This window comes from Microplitis demolitor, chromosome 7, assembly GCF_026212275.2.
Source record: "Microplitis demolitor isolate Queensland-Clemson2020A chromosome 7, iyMicDemo2.1a, whole genome shotgun sequence".
In the NCBI taxonomy this organism is placed as follows: domain Eukaryota; kingdom Metazoa; phylum Arthropoda; class Insecta; order Hymenoptera; family Braconidae; genus Microplitis; species Microplitis demolitor.
The window spans coordinates 19,028,766-19,046,878 of record NC_068551.1 but is presented as its reverse complement, the minus strand read 5'-3'; the positions used below and the strand labels follow the sequence as shown (position 1 = coordinate 19,046,878).

Here is an 18,113-nt window from a genome sequence, read left to right as displayed (position 1 = left end):
TTTTTTCATTCTTATCATAAGCTAGCTCGTTGAATCATAAAAATCTACCGGATTACATATGTTTTATGTCTTCTAAATAAATATACATCTACATATATGTTACATTGTTATTGGCAAGGCTTAAAAATAAAGTTATGATACTAAAGAGATAGAGTAATATACACATTATCAGATGAATGATGAATGACATGAATGATTTATTGGCATTATATTTTTTTGTTTTATCAACTGGTTGCTACATATCATAGTGATACATTTTACATTAACATGTGGTATATCATTATAAAAGTTATTATTTGATGCGCTGTGGGGGGAGTGTGCATTGAACGCTGGATAATCACAGCTTTTGAGTAAGAAATGCTCCATTGTTAAAATTTATGCAGCCGTGTTTTGTTTTTGTAGCAAAATGATGATGCTGATGTTGATCTTCAGTCAACTGTTACGGAGTTCAAGGCACGGATTGTACGCTCGCGATGTTTTTCAATGCGATTAAGATTCTTCGGATCCACATCCGTGATACCGATGCTGAATGAAAAGTAGCGTTGTTGCTGTGAAAACTCAATGACGTGCTCACTTGGAATATTTTTTGCACTCTCTCTGTAAAAAATATAAAATAATTATAAACATGTAGGGCGTAAATTTGAATTGATATGATTTTGAATAATTTATTGTAACTTACGAATCAATTTCTCGAAAAGATAAAAGAATGGAACAGTCCCGTGCGATGCTGAATAACAAATAATTACGCAAAAGTGCAATTGTGGTTTTATTTAACGGCTTGTCATTACAAATGCGCTCGCTGGTAGAGGTGGAGGAGAAGGACTGTTTTGCTGTGTCGGTACTTGGAAAATAAACCATTTGTTCATCCACAATCGATGAATACATTGAGTAGATTGCATAAACGATATCGCTGCTGATACAATGCAATTGTTGCATACGATAAATACAATTTAGCACCGAGCCCCGAGGTAAATTTCCACGAGGAAAATCACATGCCTGTAAATAGCAGCGATATACAAATAAATAAAATTTAAATGAAAAAAAAGTCTTATAGGGTAGAAGTTGCATTCGTGGCCACGATTCCAATTTTTGACACTTAGTACTTTATTTTAATTTATGAAAAAGTATTAGAAAACAATTCCATTGTAATCGTGTGATAAAAATATCATCGAACACTTTTCAAAAATTAATTATCTTATTGCGTATTTTGCAAACTATTTTAATCAAAATTTCTAAGTGGCCAAAACTGGTACTTCTGCTCTATACTAATGGTACACTGAAAAAAAATAATATCTTGGTGAAAGAAATTTTTTAGGGCAAATAAAAATTTTCTGAGAGCGAGTGAAATTTTCTGCGTCAAGAAATCTTTTTTTTCTGTATATGTGTACTATATTATTATATAAATTTCATTACAATGTAACATGTAAAGTAGTTAAGATTAATATGTACCTCGTTTAGTAAATTAAAATGAATAGCAGCTTTATTTATCGTCTCACGATCGAGTTGATGCTGCTGTTCCACCAGAACCGGTACCGCTTGAACTTGTTTAATTGGATCCAACAAGGAAGTAGGAGCATCATCATCATCATCATCATCATCGTCTTTGCCTACGGGAAACTCACGAAGCAGCGCCTCGGAAAGGAGGTGACTCAAGTCCTCATAGAGCCGTTGTATATCGTGAGACGAGCCGTTTGAAAACCATTCGGCTAACAACCGCTCCAATTCCATACGCTCATATCCCTCGGCCCAGACACGCTGCCCATTTTTAAAGACGATGAAATTATTCTGCGGTGTTTCTACTAGTGCATCAATCGCACGTTTCACTCTACTTGTATCACCAGAAAAGAGGTCACATGGACAGTAACCGCTGCGTCTTGATATTGTTTTCTTAGCGAGCTAAAACCGAGCAACATTACACTTTATTTATAACACATATATTCCCATAAATAGAAATAACTCAATTTGCATCGATATATTTTTATCCACATGATAAAAATATAACCGAGAAGAGCATAAAAAAAAAAACCTTATAAAATTGATTGACGCAGTAAGGACATCTCTGTACGTGGCGATCAGCCTCCGGCATAAAGCCTTGTTTAGGTTTTATCTCAACGCAGAACGTCGGCTTCTCCCCTCGTATCTTTCCTTCGAGTTCTAACGGCAATAATGTGTAGTCTGGAAGTATAGTTCCATATTCCTCGAACAAACTCTTGTGACGACGGTGACCTGTGACATTTTAAAATAATATAATTATACTTTGCTAATAATTAACTCGTACTTATTCTACTGTAGTTTTAAACTTCCCGCTAAAAAATTTAAATTTAAAATGTAAAAAAAAGGCAAGTTATTGGTTTCGGTCCGAATTTCTAACAAATATTGACGTTTTGAGGCTCTAGGAAGTTACTCTGACTAATTTCAGATGATGTCCGAGTGTATGTACGTACGTACTTATTTTACAGTAGTTTTTTTGGTGTATTACCTGATCGATGAGGTTCGATGCGTTTATTCCAGTGCGGTATGTCTCTAGGATGGCATTTTATAATTTTTGGCTCCTTAACAAAATTACCCAGGTACTTAGTAATTATTTCCTTGTAAAATTTGTACTCAAATTCAACTCGTGATCTTCCACCATCGGCTGGTAATTCGTCTGGTGATTTTATTTTACGAAATCGCAGCACGCTTCTGGCCTGAAAATTTAAACAAATGTCATTCCCTTTCACCCGTTACTTTTCTGGCATTGTAATGAGCCAATGTAATGTATATAAACTTTACATATATGTACATACATTATATATATAGACTTATATATAACGTGTTTGTGTAACCGTTATGAAAGAGGAGAAATTTTTTTTTTTTTGTTACATTATTTTTTATCTATTTATTTTTTAGTTTTTCAACTATTTTTATCTACAATTTGTAATTAAACAGAAAGCTGGACTAAATAATCGATAGTGGTTCTAAACCCGTCGACAGGCCGTATTCGCTGACGTGGCAGTCATCGCCTGAGTGGTCTACTCTATGCGTCATGTATGCATTTATCAAGCCAAGGCAAGGCACCGGCAGCAATAGCAGCTTTGTCGTGGCATCGTCAAAATAGATTTTATGCTAAAAGGTCTAGAAGACGCTGACTGCGGGTTTTCCCCAGATACTCAAGGGCTTTTACGTAAACTCCGTTAAATTGAACATGTGTATTTATAGACATTGCTCAAATTATTGTCATAAAAATTAATACTTACAGCTGGAAGTGATATGACCAAGTTGGCATTCCCTTCTCCACGATAGCAGCATCCATCGATATCATCTAGTTCGCCAACTTCCATCACGTCCATCCGCTATTTATAAATATATCCAGTCCAGACTTAATTATCTTTCACGTTGGTGTCAACTGATGGCCATTTTGGTTTATTCTCAATATTACCCGGTCCATTTTACTTTCTAATTTTCCATCCAACTGCAACTGTAATTTATTATTATTATTTTTTAATTTTTAGATTAGAGATGATAAATGTTTGGGTTTCAAAGGGCAGACATTGATGATGATAATGATAAAGATAAAGACGGAGCAAGTCAGATCTCTATTGGAGTTTAAAAACAATAAGAATAATAAATGATGGTGATGAGACATAAATTGGAGACATTGATGTCTAGTATGTATAATTGTTGGTAGCGAGGCCAAGTGACAAGAAACCGAGGAGACTCTGACGGCCAGGGCAACAACCGCCGTTGACCTCCTCGCTATCCGTTGCTCCAACAACTACAACGGCATGGTATATATGATGATTCTGCGTGCGCTTGTAGGTCGCTCGAACGTTCCCTCAATCGATTGCTACCATAATATTAAAGACTATCGCATATCGCGCTTTGTGTAGATAAAACTTATATGTATTGTGTACACATTAATCTAAACCAAAAAAAAAGGATTTCTTGGCGCTAAAAACTTGTCCTCAGAAATTTTTTGCTTCAGAAATTGAAAATTAATTTACTTGGGGCGAAAATTTCTTCTTCTTTCTAAATGTATAGATATCTTATATATATATAATAATTTTATTTTAAAAACTTATCTATTGTCATTAATCAAGAAGATGAATAGAGGAAAGGCCAGGGGGTATGGATAGTAAATAAATAAATGATAAAACATTAACAATTATTATTCGTGAAATTCCATAAGCACGAGGCCTTTGTTTTTATTATTATCTCTGTACAAAAACAGTCGAAAAAATTATAGATTTTTTTATCATTACGTTTTTTTTCGTTAAAGATTAATTAATTTTTTCGAGCTCACGGCGTATATGTACAAGCGGGAAATTATAGTTTTGTAACTTAATAACTAAAAATATAATTATACATTGATATAATATAGATGTAGTTTTTTTTATATATAATAATAATAATATAATATAATAATAAAAATAATATTAATAATAATAGTGAACCTACATATCTAAGGATCGAGTGTTTCCTCGTAAAAGTCTGCTGCATGTGTTCGCTTTTTGTTTATTACAAATTAATTACGGAATTTTAGTTTCTCTGCAGGGTAAAAGATCCAGTACCTATCAGGGAACTACCCGATCACTTCATATATTTGTATATTTATCACATAGATATACAATTACAGGAGTAATCAGGTACTAGTTCCCTAATCGGGTACTGGGTCTCTCCCCTTATCATGAAAGTGATAAAAAAAAAGAAATCTAGTTTCGGAATTTTTACAATGATTATAAAGATTTTTCAAACGGTTTACGACAAGTTTTACAGTAATATTGTAACGAGTACTACAATCTAATTTAAATTTAGACAAATAATTTGCTTGATTGACAGTAGAGTTTTGACTTTACAATGATATCTACACTATTACATACTATGTTTTGTATTTGTTGTTTTTTTTTTAAATATAATTGTATAATTATTGGGCGCTCCTGTATATTATATAATTACATATTTAACAGAACATTACACTCATTACTTTGTAACCTCCCGTTTCTCTGATTTCCCTCCCCACCGACCGCTCGCAATTTTTCTTTTTTTTTTTTTTATTTTTTTTTTTATTTTTTTTTTATTTTGTATTTTTTTTTCAACAATTTTTATAATAATTTTTTTCTGTCACCCCAGCTGACCTGAAGTTTAAAAAAAACTAGACAGTTTGTAAACAAAAAAAGGAGAAAAATGCATTCATTTCGTTCGATTATACAGGTATTTATATAAGTCATTGACGTATAAAATCAGGAGCAGATTTAATGGAAGCAGCTCGTCGAGCGTCACGGACTGAATTATTGGAAAGTCACAAAATGGATACATAATTGTTTAAAAGTTAATTGTACCTTCGAAATTTAAAGATACAAATTTTAATTTAAAAAAAAAAACTAATAAATCATTTGTGTTGTTTTTTTTTTCGACTAAATGAATGATAAAATAATTTAAGATTGATGACTATGCGCGTAAGTAAATGACAAAAAAATGAATAAAATACAGTCATACATTTAAAAAATAAAATGCACAATGAAAGTTTATAATCACACGGTACGACCAATGATAAAAATTAATTAATTAAATTGTACAATTGGTGGTAGCATTTATATAATTGACTATTCACAATTATTTAAAAAATTATTATAATATTAATTAATAAAATGTATCGACAAAAAACAAAATTATGACTTTGTTAATTATTTTTTTTGTATTGTATAATTCACGCCCCTCATGTCGTCTATCACGTAATATATCACACCCCTGATTAAAATCCAACGTCGTCGTCATATTTTTTTTTTTTATATTTTTTTTTACTTAAGTTCCCCATTTAACAATATATATATTTATATTTTCTTTTTAATAGATCCATCATTCGCAACTAGTTCGCAATTATATCAGACTTATATTCCGCATTTGAAACTCATCATCACATACATTCTTATAATATTTTCTTATAACCGTTCGCAAACTTTGTTATTATTTTTTTTCTTTGTTTATTTCTTATTCATCGTTTCGATTTTGTCTCGTTATATTTTTTTCTTATTTTACGTTTTTTATTTTAAAAAAATACTGAATTAACGAAGCTAAAATCACAGACTTGCTGGCAACATCCCAGCGGGTTTGTACAAATTCTTCCTGAAGGACTCTACGTATAATTACAAGATGTGAGAATATCCATATATATAGTAATATATATATTTTTTTTTTCTATTTTTCTTTTTCTTTTTTTTTTTTGTTTTCTTATTTTTCTTTCGTTAATTACAATAAAAATTCATACAAATAAAATAAAATATCTTCGCACGCCGCACTATTTATCGCTATTGCATTATTAAATATAAGATACATTATCATTGAGATATCGAATCAATTTTTTATTATTATTTTTTTTTCCGTCCACTTGTTATATTTGCATAAACTTTTTACATATGTGTACATATATATTCATTATTTTTTTTTTACATACCTATTAATCGCACAATATAAAAAACAAAAAAAAATGCATTTGATATAAAAGTAAATATATATAAAACACGTACGTCCCGTTAACAATTTTTTTGAATTTTAATTTTTGTAGTTTTTTTTTTAAATTTTTTATTTTTTTTTTAATTTTTTGTTTGTAAAAATAAATCCAATATCAAGGTTGTAAATATATAAATTTATGAAAAAAAATAATTTTAATAAAATATATGTAAATTATATTCTTATTTACAATTTTTTTCTTTTTTGCCAAGTCAAAAAAAAATGTAGTAAATATTATTTACAAATAAGCGGTGACGTACGCGAATTTTTGAATTATTTCGAAAAGTAAAAAAATACATACACAAAAAAAATTTATATATATTTATATATATATTAGCGTGCGTACGATGACATCAGTTTAGCCATACAATGATTATTATTGTAATCGACGCGTAACCGGCAAAAGAGGACGAATAAAGTTTGGAAATCGCTACGTGCACATATTTTTTATCATCACATTATTAAAAATTAGATATATGTATATACATATCTATACTTTTAAGTTGATTTACCTTTATAATTAATATTCAATATATAAATACATATATACTTTACATAATTTTCATACTTTTTAATTATTTAAAACGGTATATGCGTTAAAAGTTGATCGATTAACACTTGATATTTATCGATATTAAATATTGTCTTTCTTTAAAATTTCTCTCGCTTCCTCTATTATCTCAAACACCCTCTCTCTTTCTCTCTCCTTCATTATACATCATTTCTTTTCTATGTTAATGATAATCACAGACGTCGTTAATAATTGCTACGTACACAGAGCATTCGTCCACCGGCGTACGTGACGATTTTTTAAAATTTCTGTAGATATTGGCAACTATTTTTCATCAAAACGATTAATCTGCGAACGCAAAATCAATCTTTGCACATACTTTTTAAACATTCATACGGCAAACTCAACATTTACACTTTATTTATTCACCAGAACATTCCTACATCACATTCATTAATAATTAATTATTAAAACATTGCTCTCGGAGATTAATATTTTTAAAAATAATAATTAAATAAACTTTGTTTTATAAACAAAGACGAAAACAATATATATTTATATTACAATAATTATATAGATTTGTACATTTATATGGAATTAATTTTTATCATTTTTATCGTAATATTCATATCGATTTGTCATTGTAGCCTCTCCGATAGCACTGGTTATCAAATAGTAAATAATCAAGCAAAACAATACATACATTCTCATACACGCTTCGATCGCCTTCTTTTTCTCAAACCTCGTTACCAACTCTCATTTAAATGACGCAAGTAGACACAGCTTGACATTCATAAGTTACTAGACAAACATTAAAAAAAAATATATAATCAAATGACATTCATACATTAATAATTTCATTTACCCTTTGCATGGAGAAAATCACAGCTGTTTTAAAGGATGTAAATATACAATAAAAGATCACAGTGTACACAGTAATGTGCACTGTAAATATCTACCTAAAACGCTATATGTCTATATACATTTGCATATAAAGAGCGATTGATGCTGGGTGACGGTGGTACTGTTGTTGCTGCTGCTGCTGCTGTTGTTGTTGTTTGGTGCAACGAGCTTTCTCGTGTGCTCAAGTCACTGTGGACCTGATGTACTGGCCCTTGCTGACTGCTGTTGCTCGCTCGTTGACAGAAAAAAAAAGAAAAAAAATAATCCGCGGACTCGAACCGAGTGATCACGATGACTCCGTGTCCGTTGGATAGGTGGGTTGACCTCGTGTGACAGAGGTGTACAAAGAGAAAAACAAAAATTAACAGGATGAATTACACAAGTATTATATCAATAAAGTATTTAAAGTATTGAGATCAGTTTTCTCGTATGAGTTCCATGGTTCGTAAAGATGATGATGATGGTGATGATGATGATGCATCAATGACGTGTTGGTCTGCCGGTTTTATTCATTTTTTTTTCTTGCTGTTGTTGAGGCACAAGAAAATATGAGTCAGATGGACGGACTGGTGGTTGGACGGGAGCGTCCAATATGGCGTTCAAGTAATTAATTTTTTCTTCTTTAATAATAAATTATTTATCAGCTGTAGTTATTTTTTGTTTATAACAATTAATCTTCGGTTGATGTTGATGCTGAGACAAGGATTAATTATCATGTAGTAACTCGTGATAAAATACATTTAGTTTTATGACAATTGGCGAAACAATACGAGGAAACACAAGAAGATTTAGACGTAGCACTAGGCCCGTCGTGATATATTAATATTATTATTATTGATAATTCAACTGGAGACAAACGCCGCGAATTGCTCATTAAATTGCGAGTGCTCGTGCATAAGTGAGCCCTTGCAGCTCTCAAATTGCTGTTGTTGAGAAATGCTGCCAAGGGACGATGTGGGTGACGGTGACATACCGGATGATGAGGAGGCTGATGAGCTCGATGAGTAAGTTGACGAGGACGATGATGATAATGATGATGATGAAGATGGCCTCGGTGTTATTTCTTCGGGTTCCGGTTCACTCCGTTCGTATAAAACACAGATGGACCCGTTTTCTCCAATTCGGTATGAAACTTCTGAAGGGTCGATCCACATCGTCAGTTCCCTCGGGAACGATGCTCGGAGTAGTCTTGGCACCAGGCCTACGTTGGCTCCTGCTTGGGCGATCACGGGGTCCATTTTCCCATTGATACGGAGGCAGCGGTAACCAGATCCACGGTTTGGAGTATCAGGGAACCAATGATCCGTATAATGGTGTCGCAATACCTCGGTCAGTGATAATTTGAACATCTCCAGTTGATGCTCTGACAAATGATACTCGGGCATGTGGTCTGATCTTATTCTCAGTAATTGGACTAAAAAGTCCGTCGCTGATACTATTTCCACCCTCATATTTTATTGTTTATGGCTGACAATATAATTGATAAATGAATTTTTAAAAATTTTCTTCTTCTTCCTCGTCGCCAGGTCTTCGACTGGTACTTAATTTTTCTTTACAAAACTTTTAAGTAAAGAAAAAAAATATAATCAGTAACGTGAGATCACGGTTTACATACAACAAAAAAATATTTTATTTTACGGTACACAACTTTCCAATTGTACTACAACTCAGTCTCGTCAAAATGGCGTCGCCAGCAAGCGTAGCGGTCGGAATAATAATAATAACGTTGGCTCTTCAATTTAACGTGGAATAAAAAAACATACCACTACTTCTTTCACACAGTAGTCGTGGTAGTTTATTTACTTTATTATGTTTTAATCACTATTTTAGACTTTACTAATCAAATTATCTTCTTTACCAACAATGATACCTCACACAACTTTTCTCCTTCTTCTTCTATCTCTCTTCCTGCACTTCCAAAACAAAATTTCAATCACCACAATTAGCAACGTCGTCGTGAAAAATTTAATTCAAATGATTACTGGGTTTGTTGTTAAACAAAAAATATCTAACACTCGGTGTACAAAATTAGGTACAAAAATGAATTGACTTTAGGTACAGATTAAATTATAAAAATAATTATAATCAATGACGACGCGCTACACCAATGACGTTGGGTCTCTCCGCGTAACTCACGACTCGCACTGTCCACGATCCAAGACTTTCTGATCCCAATGAGCAGTTGTTGCCTCGGTACTCGGTATGCAAGCCTCGGTTCTTTGTTCCCACTTTATTCAGCGATGGTGGTGAGTCAATTAACCAATCCCGCAGCTCCATTTTCCCCTACTTCTTGTTATTCTACCCCCACTACTTGTTATTCTCTTCAGGGATCACGTGACCCGCGATCTGCGCGGAGACTCGGGCGCAAAATTCGAGCAGCTGTCTAGCCGTGAACCGAGGAATAAATGATGATGAGGGTCGAGAGACATGAGGGGAGAGGGTCTATACACGGATATTTTCACACACAAAGCAATGCTACGTGCACAATACTAGCACACAATCTCCAGCTTATTTTATATCTCTCTCTCGGTCTTGCCCCTCACCGTGTGAGCGATTACGACCCGTACCTCGCTTCCATCACCGTCCAACGAAAAAAATAAGTAAAAAACATTTTATTCGACAAACAACCAGCCAGTGGGGGAACTCCCAAAGCTTGGAAACGTGTTGCTCTTATAGGTACACATTTTTTTAGTGACTATTTTTTTATTTGTCTCCTCGTGTTCATAATATTTACCACTCCATTTAAGTAGAATGATGGCATATTACTGCTGTTACATTTACTGATAATAGTAATAGAAATTATTGTTAATTAACGGTAGGAAGTTGTCCTCCTGAGGTGACTGACGAAATCATCATTATTAGGATTAATTGAATTGAACTTTTTGTTCATCTGATGACGATGATGATGATGATGATAACAATATGTGCACGCAAATAAATTTTTATTAAAAATTACCTAAAAAGTTTGATACTGTGAGGACATGGAGTAAATATATAAGTATATATACTACTCGATGGCATGGAAATAAAATGCAATTTCTGGGGATTCCGCAATTTCCGTGGCGCCGCCAAATGATCACGAATTCTTGTAAAACTCTCTGAAATAAGACTTTAGAGGACAAAATTTCTTCATATCTCGGTTAGTTTTGGAGAAAAATGCGATTTTGTCAAAAAAAGTTAAAAATTTCGTAGACTTTAATCCACTTAAATTTTTTTGTATTTTCTTTTGGAAAACACATTTAAAGACGAAAATTTTAAAAAGAAAAAAAGACCAAGTTATTCCATTTTTGAAAAAATTATAGCTTTTTGAAAAGAGTATTTCGTCGAGTTCTACAAGAATTGGTGGTCATTAGGCGGCGCCATGGAAACCGTAGACTTCCCCAATTTCTGCTAACAACAATAAAAGTTTGGCTACTATCTAGATGTCCTTTTAGCACCTTGAAGCATTAACGCCAGGTCATTAGAACCTTTTAGATTAGATCTAAGGTCTATTAATGCTTGAAACTGTACCAAAATGAGGGTAATTTTTACTGGAAAAATTATCCATAATTGATAATTATCAAGTGCAACATACTCCAATACAAAACCCGCATGTCTTCAAACCGTCATTTGGTCTAATGCAGGAACGGAATCGCTAGAAAGTTTACGGCCTGCAAATCATTTTTGATTATCCGACCGACACAACTTCTTTGTACACTGGGTACATAATACTCTAGTACATATTCTGTATCTTATTCGTGCTCAGAAAGACCTGATAGAATAGTGTACACTTATGTATAAGTATATATACATATATATTATATATATGTATGTATAATACAAGTTAAGAGTCGGTCGTGCCGTTAGTGCCACGAGCGAATGACTCGGGGCACATCTTGTTCTACAGCACCGTTACCGTGAGAGAGAAAAGTCAATGACGTACAACAGGCCGACCTTAATATCCATCTAGGATTTATTCAGCCGATTGCCAAATCCAAATCTAACATTTTAAATCCACGATTTCACTTCATTACAACAACTTAAATATTGAGAAAGATAGAAAAGTTTATTAATTTTATTAATAATGAGGAAAAAAAATAAGTTATTATTTTAGAGCTTAATTGAATTTTAATTAAGAATTAAATGAAATTTAAAATTTTTATCAAGATGAGCTAATTGATCCTGACATGAAGTGACTAAGGATAAGAAAGTTTTTAGTGAGAGAAAGCGCCAGTACAGAACGCGTTTATTCACCAGATCCTTTTCGAAAATCGTCTCCTGTTATTTTCACCCAACATCAACATTTAATGTTATTATAATAAGTACATGTACATTAAAAAAAAAAAAAAAAAAAAAAAAGGAAAAAGTACAATACGTACAAGCAAAATAAATATATATTTATGCTGAATATATTTATATATAGACGTAAATGCGGCATTTCATCGAATATGTAGTAGTTTTAAGGTTTATGTACATATGCATCAAGGATCGTTAAACACCAGTAGCCTCGTATCGGTGCTTACGTGATCATCGTCACGTCCAAGTATTTTACGCATTTGAAATAATCGAAGGACGTGACAACGGAATTGACAGCAACAAAAACAATAATAAAAAGTACAAATAAATTCACTATAAATTTTGGATTAAAAATTACAGATAGTAATCATAGTGGATATTTATGACGTACTTAAAAAAGTATATATTTTTTTAGATTGCTAAGTTTCGTCACAACGGGTTATCGAACGAAGCCGAGCTGGAAGTGGTAAAGAGAGTGGAGAATCAGCCAATGAGACGATGTGGGAGAGGATGCGCGTATAATCGAGATTCAAAAACACATATACATATATATGTGTGTGCATGTGTGCATATACACACTACACACGCACATGTTTATTATTAATACATATACTTTTGAATTAAGATTATAAAAATACATGGTACAATAAAAAGAAAATAGAGTGCGAATGAAGAACAACTCTGAAGACGTAAACATAATATATGTGTGCTGATAAAAAAACATTATTATTTTAAAATCAATTGCGTATAGGTCAATAAGGACATTTTTATATTTTCTTACTTCATATTTATGTTTTAACTCAAAACATTTAGAGGAGAGATGTGTGTTCAAGATTAAGCAGAAATTATGTGACGTCGGATCCACAAGAGCTCAAGATGAGGCGAGCTCCAGGCCAGACAAAAGAAAACAGCAGGTAGACGTCTATAATAACAGGTTTAGCTAGAAGTAGAGGATTTTCTTTTTCGCGTCATTATAGGGGACTGAAGTCTCGTCCAGCAGGAGGTTGTATTTGGGAACGATAATAGTATTAGTGAGTATCCGTGTGTTAGTATACCTGGGAAGGAAAATCTGAGGATCAAATTTCCGTGTGGACGGAAAATCGACCAAGATCAGCTGTTGTATTTAATACTGCATTGAAAAGTTTTTCAAATATTCTTACAACATTACTCTGTCCCTATTTAACTTTTTTTTTTATTACAGCAGGTATATCCGAAAAGGTTGTAAATCACCCACATTCTCTTTGCCTGATGGATCTTCAGGTTCTGTACTACAGCCTCTTTCTCTCTCCGTCTCTCCCTAGTTTATACTAATGTAGCACTGCAGCCATACTAAAAATTCTCGGCTATTATGTTCTCTGGGTGGACCCTCATGTAATTCAGCTTCAGCGCGTCTCCGTTGAATTAACATGGACGAGAAGGAATAATGAAGGAAGAAAAAAAATACCTGCTTGTCAACGTGAATCCCAGTGGAGAGAACGAGGCATATGCAGCTGCATGTCTACTACTATACATTGTGTATACTAATAGACAAAGTAAAATCATAAGTTGATCTAAACACGTTTCTACCAACGCGACGAGTATACTACGTATATATTTATCGTAGTCATACGTATATGTAGACATATGTTAAAAAAACTAGAATGTCATTATAACGAGAAATTAACACTAGGAAGTATCTGTTTCTATACATTTATAGATTTTTAAACTTATATGGATAATTTAAAAATTGAGGAAGTCGAGTTTCAAATTGCAACTTTACTGTTTTATGTCCCCGTAGTTTTGAGTACGTGCTTGTATGTATGCATACATGGACGTGTATGTGTATGGATGTATGTATTCATGTATATATGTATGAATATGTATAAGTGTAAAGGGAGAGCCGTGGCTTTTTGGTCGATGATGGCAGATGGCGAGTGCAGCTGGTAAAATTGAGCGACGACCACGCCGACTACTCAATGATACGATGGCCCAGCAACACAAGGGGAACCCATGGTATGCCATGAGAAAATTAACAAAGATAAAATATTTATGGAATAAAAAAGTTTATTTTTAAAAAAACTGATACTAAGTTGATTATTATATGATTTAAGTATAGAATTTTCCTTTTCCTTCGACTACTTAACGCCCACCTTGATATTTCACCTCAGCGGTTTATCATACGTGGGTGTGATGAATGGATAATTTAATGGCGTATGATGTTGGATCGATTAGATGAAACTTTCACGGATCAGACAGAGATAGACGCAACAAAAGAACTAAGATAATATGGTGTTGGTGTGTAGTGATGTTTCGTTTGATGGTTTCCTCGCTTCCGTCCAACTTGTCTTTTATGTTACATGGTTATATTTTTTTGTTGTTGTTGCTGGCTCTTTGTTTTATTATTTCAGTTGCTGACGTTGAGTCTCTAGGTCTTGGTGTCGGTGTCTCGGGTGTATACGAGGTTCGTGGAAGATGTGAGCGTTAAGTAAAAGCAAAGAAACAAAACATTATCCAAAAAGAGGATCATGATGTATACGAGTAACAGGATACTAAAGGGAGCTCTTGGCGGAAACACGCTCGTCGTTGTCGTCATGGTAAGCGAATATTGCTGAATACTCTCTATGCCAGCTAATATGTATAGATATACAGACAAAAAGTAGTCAAAGTAAGAGTTAAAAAGGAAAATAATATTTTTTAAAAAAATTTGTGTTCACAGGAAAGCCACGTCCGTCGATACAAAGGAAGTACAGAGGAATGGATTCAAGGGCAATATAAATGTGAAGCAATGCTCACTTACTGTTACGGGTTTAGCGTCAGTATTAAACATTATATTTCTTTTATACTTTTGTTTAGCAGCGTTACTTTATAATTTAAAGTTAAACTGTTTTGTAGCAGTGTATGGATGCTGGGTATAAAAGAATAACGTGAGAAGCTGATCAAGTATAGATGTGGCTGTGCGGTGTAGGAGCATTGGGAGGTTTCTTGATGTTGATGAGGCCTCGAGAGAGCTCTTGTATTATGAATAGTAGTCCAAGAAGAGAAGAGCACTGCTGGCACGACGGAAAAAGGCCGGAGGCGAGAGAAAAAAAGGGGCCTGGTGTAGAGTCTCCGAGTGGCTTATACTTCTTATTCCTCTTTTCTTTATTTTGTTCTCTTCAGCTGGTTTTGGAGCAGACCAGCAGACGTGAACACAACACACATAACAACTTCAACACCATCGAGCACATTGCATGGTGGTGTAGCCAACCAAACCATAGTCTTGTCTGCTCTGCTGCTGTTATGTGTATATGTTGTGTTGCTACCAGTTCTGGCAGCGAGTCAGGGCGCTGTTGCCAAGCGGAAGTTGTATACAGATGGTGAATAAATGGCAGGGCCATTTTTCCAAAGAATCATTCGGTTTCTATTACGGTTTTTTTATTCATATGCGTACAAATATGTATACATGCACACATGTGACTCTATATACATCTACATACACGTTACGCCCTTTCCTGGCCACCGTGACCGCTTTATTCCAGCGGCAAAAGCTAGTTAAACTTTTATTTCAATAAACCTAAAAAGAGATACCAAGACTTGGTTTAGTTTTTTCTGATGATAAACTTATATTAGACATATTTTGTTATATCACATAGAAAAGTTCAATTTAGCAGTACATATATATGTATATATGATATATATATATATATATATAATGTAAAAAGTAAAGGGGGAACGATCGAGTCAACGGGACAAGTGATTCCCACGCTTCGTGGCCCCTCGATCTTTACGATTGTATTACCTTGATTTAGTTTCTTGCATTTACGAGAGTTAACAACCAACGCGGATGTATATATTGTAAAAAAATATAATCCTTAGCATAGATTGCTAAATAATATTACATTTAAAAAAGGTTATTGTATATCAAAATACGGGTATCGCTACGTGAGTTTACAGCCGGATTATATTATCCATGAGTTGAGAGTTGAGAGAGTAGTCGATTGTGTACATGAAGAGAAAGAAAGCATCAGATCAGCAAAATAAGGGGCTTGGTCTGTACTCCATGTACTTTTGATGCTATACAACCAAACCTTATATTCCATCCGCTCTTTCGGAGACTAATTGGCGCTAGGATAATATCCTAGCATTCTGAAGAGAGAGAGAGAGCGAAAGAGAATGACTATGCTGGCTAGAAATAGTCCACAAGAGCGACCAGGACAGAAAGAACACTTTGGTTGGTGGTATTGGTGACCTCACGCGAGAGAAACGCGGTGTTGCCATATCTCCAACGTGGCGTCAATGTTTTTATATATATATATTATATACATCAACCTTCTCTTAAAGCTGATGTTGCGATATCAGTATATCCTTTTAAGCTAGTATAGCTTATACGTGAATTCATTTGTTGATCAATCATGTTTATTTAATGACTAATTTTAATTCTTGCTCTCCATCATTTTTATTTTTTATTTTTTTAGGAATAATAAAAAATTTATTGACGTAGCTGCGATACGTCAGTTATCAAATCACCGGTTTGTGTATAAAAATTAAAGACTGGTTTTTTTTTTCTATACAAAAATACTTTGTTATTGACGATTGAGTTCAATAATATGTTTATAATAGCTCTAGTCATTAGGAAGAAATAAAATAATTATATGATCAATTAATTGATTGGTCTATCGACGACCAGCCAATAAACACAAGACAAAAAACATAAAAGTTTTTAATTAATAACATATTTGTTGTTGAATTTTTACCTTCATACTTAATATCAGCTTATTATTATTTGAATGTATTTTTGATTTTTAAAAGCGCACTTTGATTGTCTTTACAGGTCAAGTTTCAGTTGATAATTTACAGACTTCAATATTACTCTAGGTCATTCTACGTCACATATTTTTTTCTTCATTTTATTTTTTGTTTTTGTTTTTTTATTCTACAGGCAAGCAGCAGCTGGACATAGGACACGATCACGAGGTGGCAGCACCGGCCGACTGATAAATTTATGATAAACGTACACAATGTATTGAGTAATGATGATACTTACTAGGGTTCAGTAATTATGTAGTAATATTTTGTTTGTTGTTAATTACGAGATAACCGATTATTTGTTGACTAAATTTTTTTTTTTGATCACGAGACACGTCATGATTATTTAATATTTTAATTGCAGACATGATTATTTAATATTTGTTAGATAATTACTTACGTAAATAATAAATTTTTTAGAGCTGGTAATCTCCATTTAATTGTTTTGATAAATAAATCCTGGGATAAGTAATCCGGTATTTTATTCATGATCCTTATTGCACTGAACAAAGAGTGAAAGGTCAAACATTTTTTTTGCATGTGTATGTTAATTTTATAACATTTTTATTATTTACACTCGCGATAAATATTACGCAGTAGGTTATTATTAGATAAATGTATTTATAAATTTAAGATATTTATTTTTAATTGTATTTATTTAATAATTTTTAACAAAGGCATGGCTTTGCAACGGCGGACATGCGCGGGAATAACCGACTATACCGGCGCCAACGGTTATTTTTTCAGTTTGATGGATTTTCAATTGCAGTGGCTGCTAAGGACCAATCATATTTTACTTTTTTACGTCATGACAGTGGTGGACCAATGGGAGTTGAGGATCCATGAGAAATACGAGCGGGAAATATCAGATAGATTCTGATTGATTAAAATTTGTTGTCAGTTGAAGATTGATCTAAATCATTGGCGGTTTTATTTGAATATTTTATGAGTGTCAATGCAGCAGACAAATTTTAAATTATTAATAAATAGAGAAAATAATTAATAAAATTAAATTTCTAAAAAATGCGCGGTTGAAAAATTTTTAAATTAACAAGTTTTTTATAAACTTTATTTTTTTAATTATTATTTTCAAATTTGTCTGATGTTTGCTAATTTTCGAGTGCTATGATGTTGAGAATTGGTTTAAATTTCGAAATAAGGAAAAATGGGTCAT

At 33.1% G+C, this 18,113-nt stretch overlaps 2 protein-coding genes and 1 long non-coding RNA gene across 8 annotated transcripts; 1 reads left to right on the top strand and 2 right to left on the bottom strand.

Moving 5' to 3' along the window:
* Window positions 1-159: 159 nt before the first annotated feature.
* Window positions 160-17,659, bottom strand: LOC103575460 (inositol-pentakisphosphate 2-kinase). Of its 2 annotated transcripts, none has more exons than XM_008555259.1 (7): window positions 17,340-17,659; window positions 3,237-3,457; window positions 2,480-2,687; window positions 2,027-2,226; window positions 1,450-1,896; window positions 680-996; window positions 160-597 (listed from the first exon to the last, which is right to left on the bottom strand). In XM_008555259.1, the coding sequence occupies exons 2-7, from the start codon at window positions 3,327-3,329 to the stop codon at window positions 429-431; spliced, it is 1,434 nt and encodes a 477-aa protein (XP_008553481.1). In that variant the 5' UTR covers window positions 3,330-3,457; window positions 17,340-17,659; the 3' UTR covers window positions 160-428. The 2 variants fall into 2 exon arrangements, with proteins under 2 accessions (XP_008553481.1, XP_008553488.1); XM_008555266.3 differs by lacking the exon at window positions 17,340-17,659 and adding an exon at window positions 16,888-17,273.
* On the bottom strand, window positions 8,656-10,122 carry LOC103575451 (protein BTG2). The gene has a single exon (XM_008555247.3). The coding sequence runs from the start codon at window positions 9,349-9,351 to the stop codon at window positions 8,743-8,745; it is 609 nt and encodes a 202-aa protein (XP_008553469.2). The 5' UTR covers window positions 9,352-10,122; the 3' UTR covers window positions 8,656-8,742.
* On the top strand, window positions 12,288-16,863 carry LOC103575438 (uncharacterized). Of its 5 annotated transcripts, none has more exons than XR_549307.2 (4): window positions 12,288-14,167; window positions 14,271-14,748; window positions 14,871-14,966; window positions 15,050-16,860. It is a non-coding gene; the product is annotated as an uncharacterized LOC103575438 (long non-coding RNA). The 5 variants fall into 5 exon arrangements; XR_549306.2 differs by having other exon boundaries at window positions 14,266-14,748; XR_549305.2 differs by having other exon boundaries at window positions 12,288-12,493; window positions 12,576-14,748; window positions 15,050-16,858.
* Window positions 17,660-18,113: the final 454 nt, after the last annotated feature.

What these genes read in the sequence shown, in the direction of transcription:
- LOC103575451 (XM_008555247.3), bottom strand. Translation starts at nt 9,351, where the DNA reads ATGAGGGTGGAAATAGTATCAGCGACGGACTTTTTAGTCCAATTACTG.
- LOC103575460 (XM_008555259.1), bottom strand. Translation starts at nt 3,329, where the DNA reads ATGGACGTGATGGAAGTTGGCGAACTAGATGATATCGATGGATGCTGC. An exon ending in TGGTCATATCACTTCCAGCT is followed by an intron (nt 2,688 to 3,236) that starts GTAAGTATTAAT and finishes TTAAATTTTCAG; the next exon opens with GCCAGAAGCGTGCTGCGATT. An exon ending in ATTTTAATTTACTAAACGAG is followed by an intron (nt 997 to 1,449) that starts GTACATATTAAT and finishes TGCTATTTACAG; the next exon opens with GCATGTGATTTTCCTCGTGG.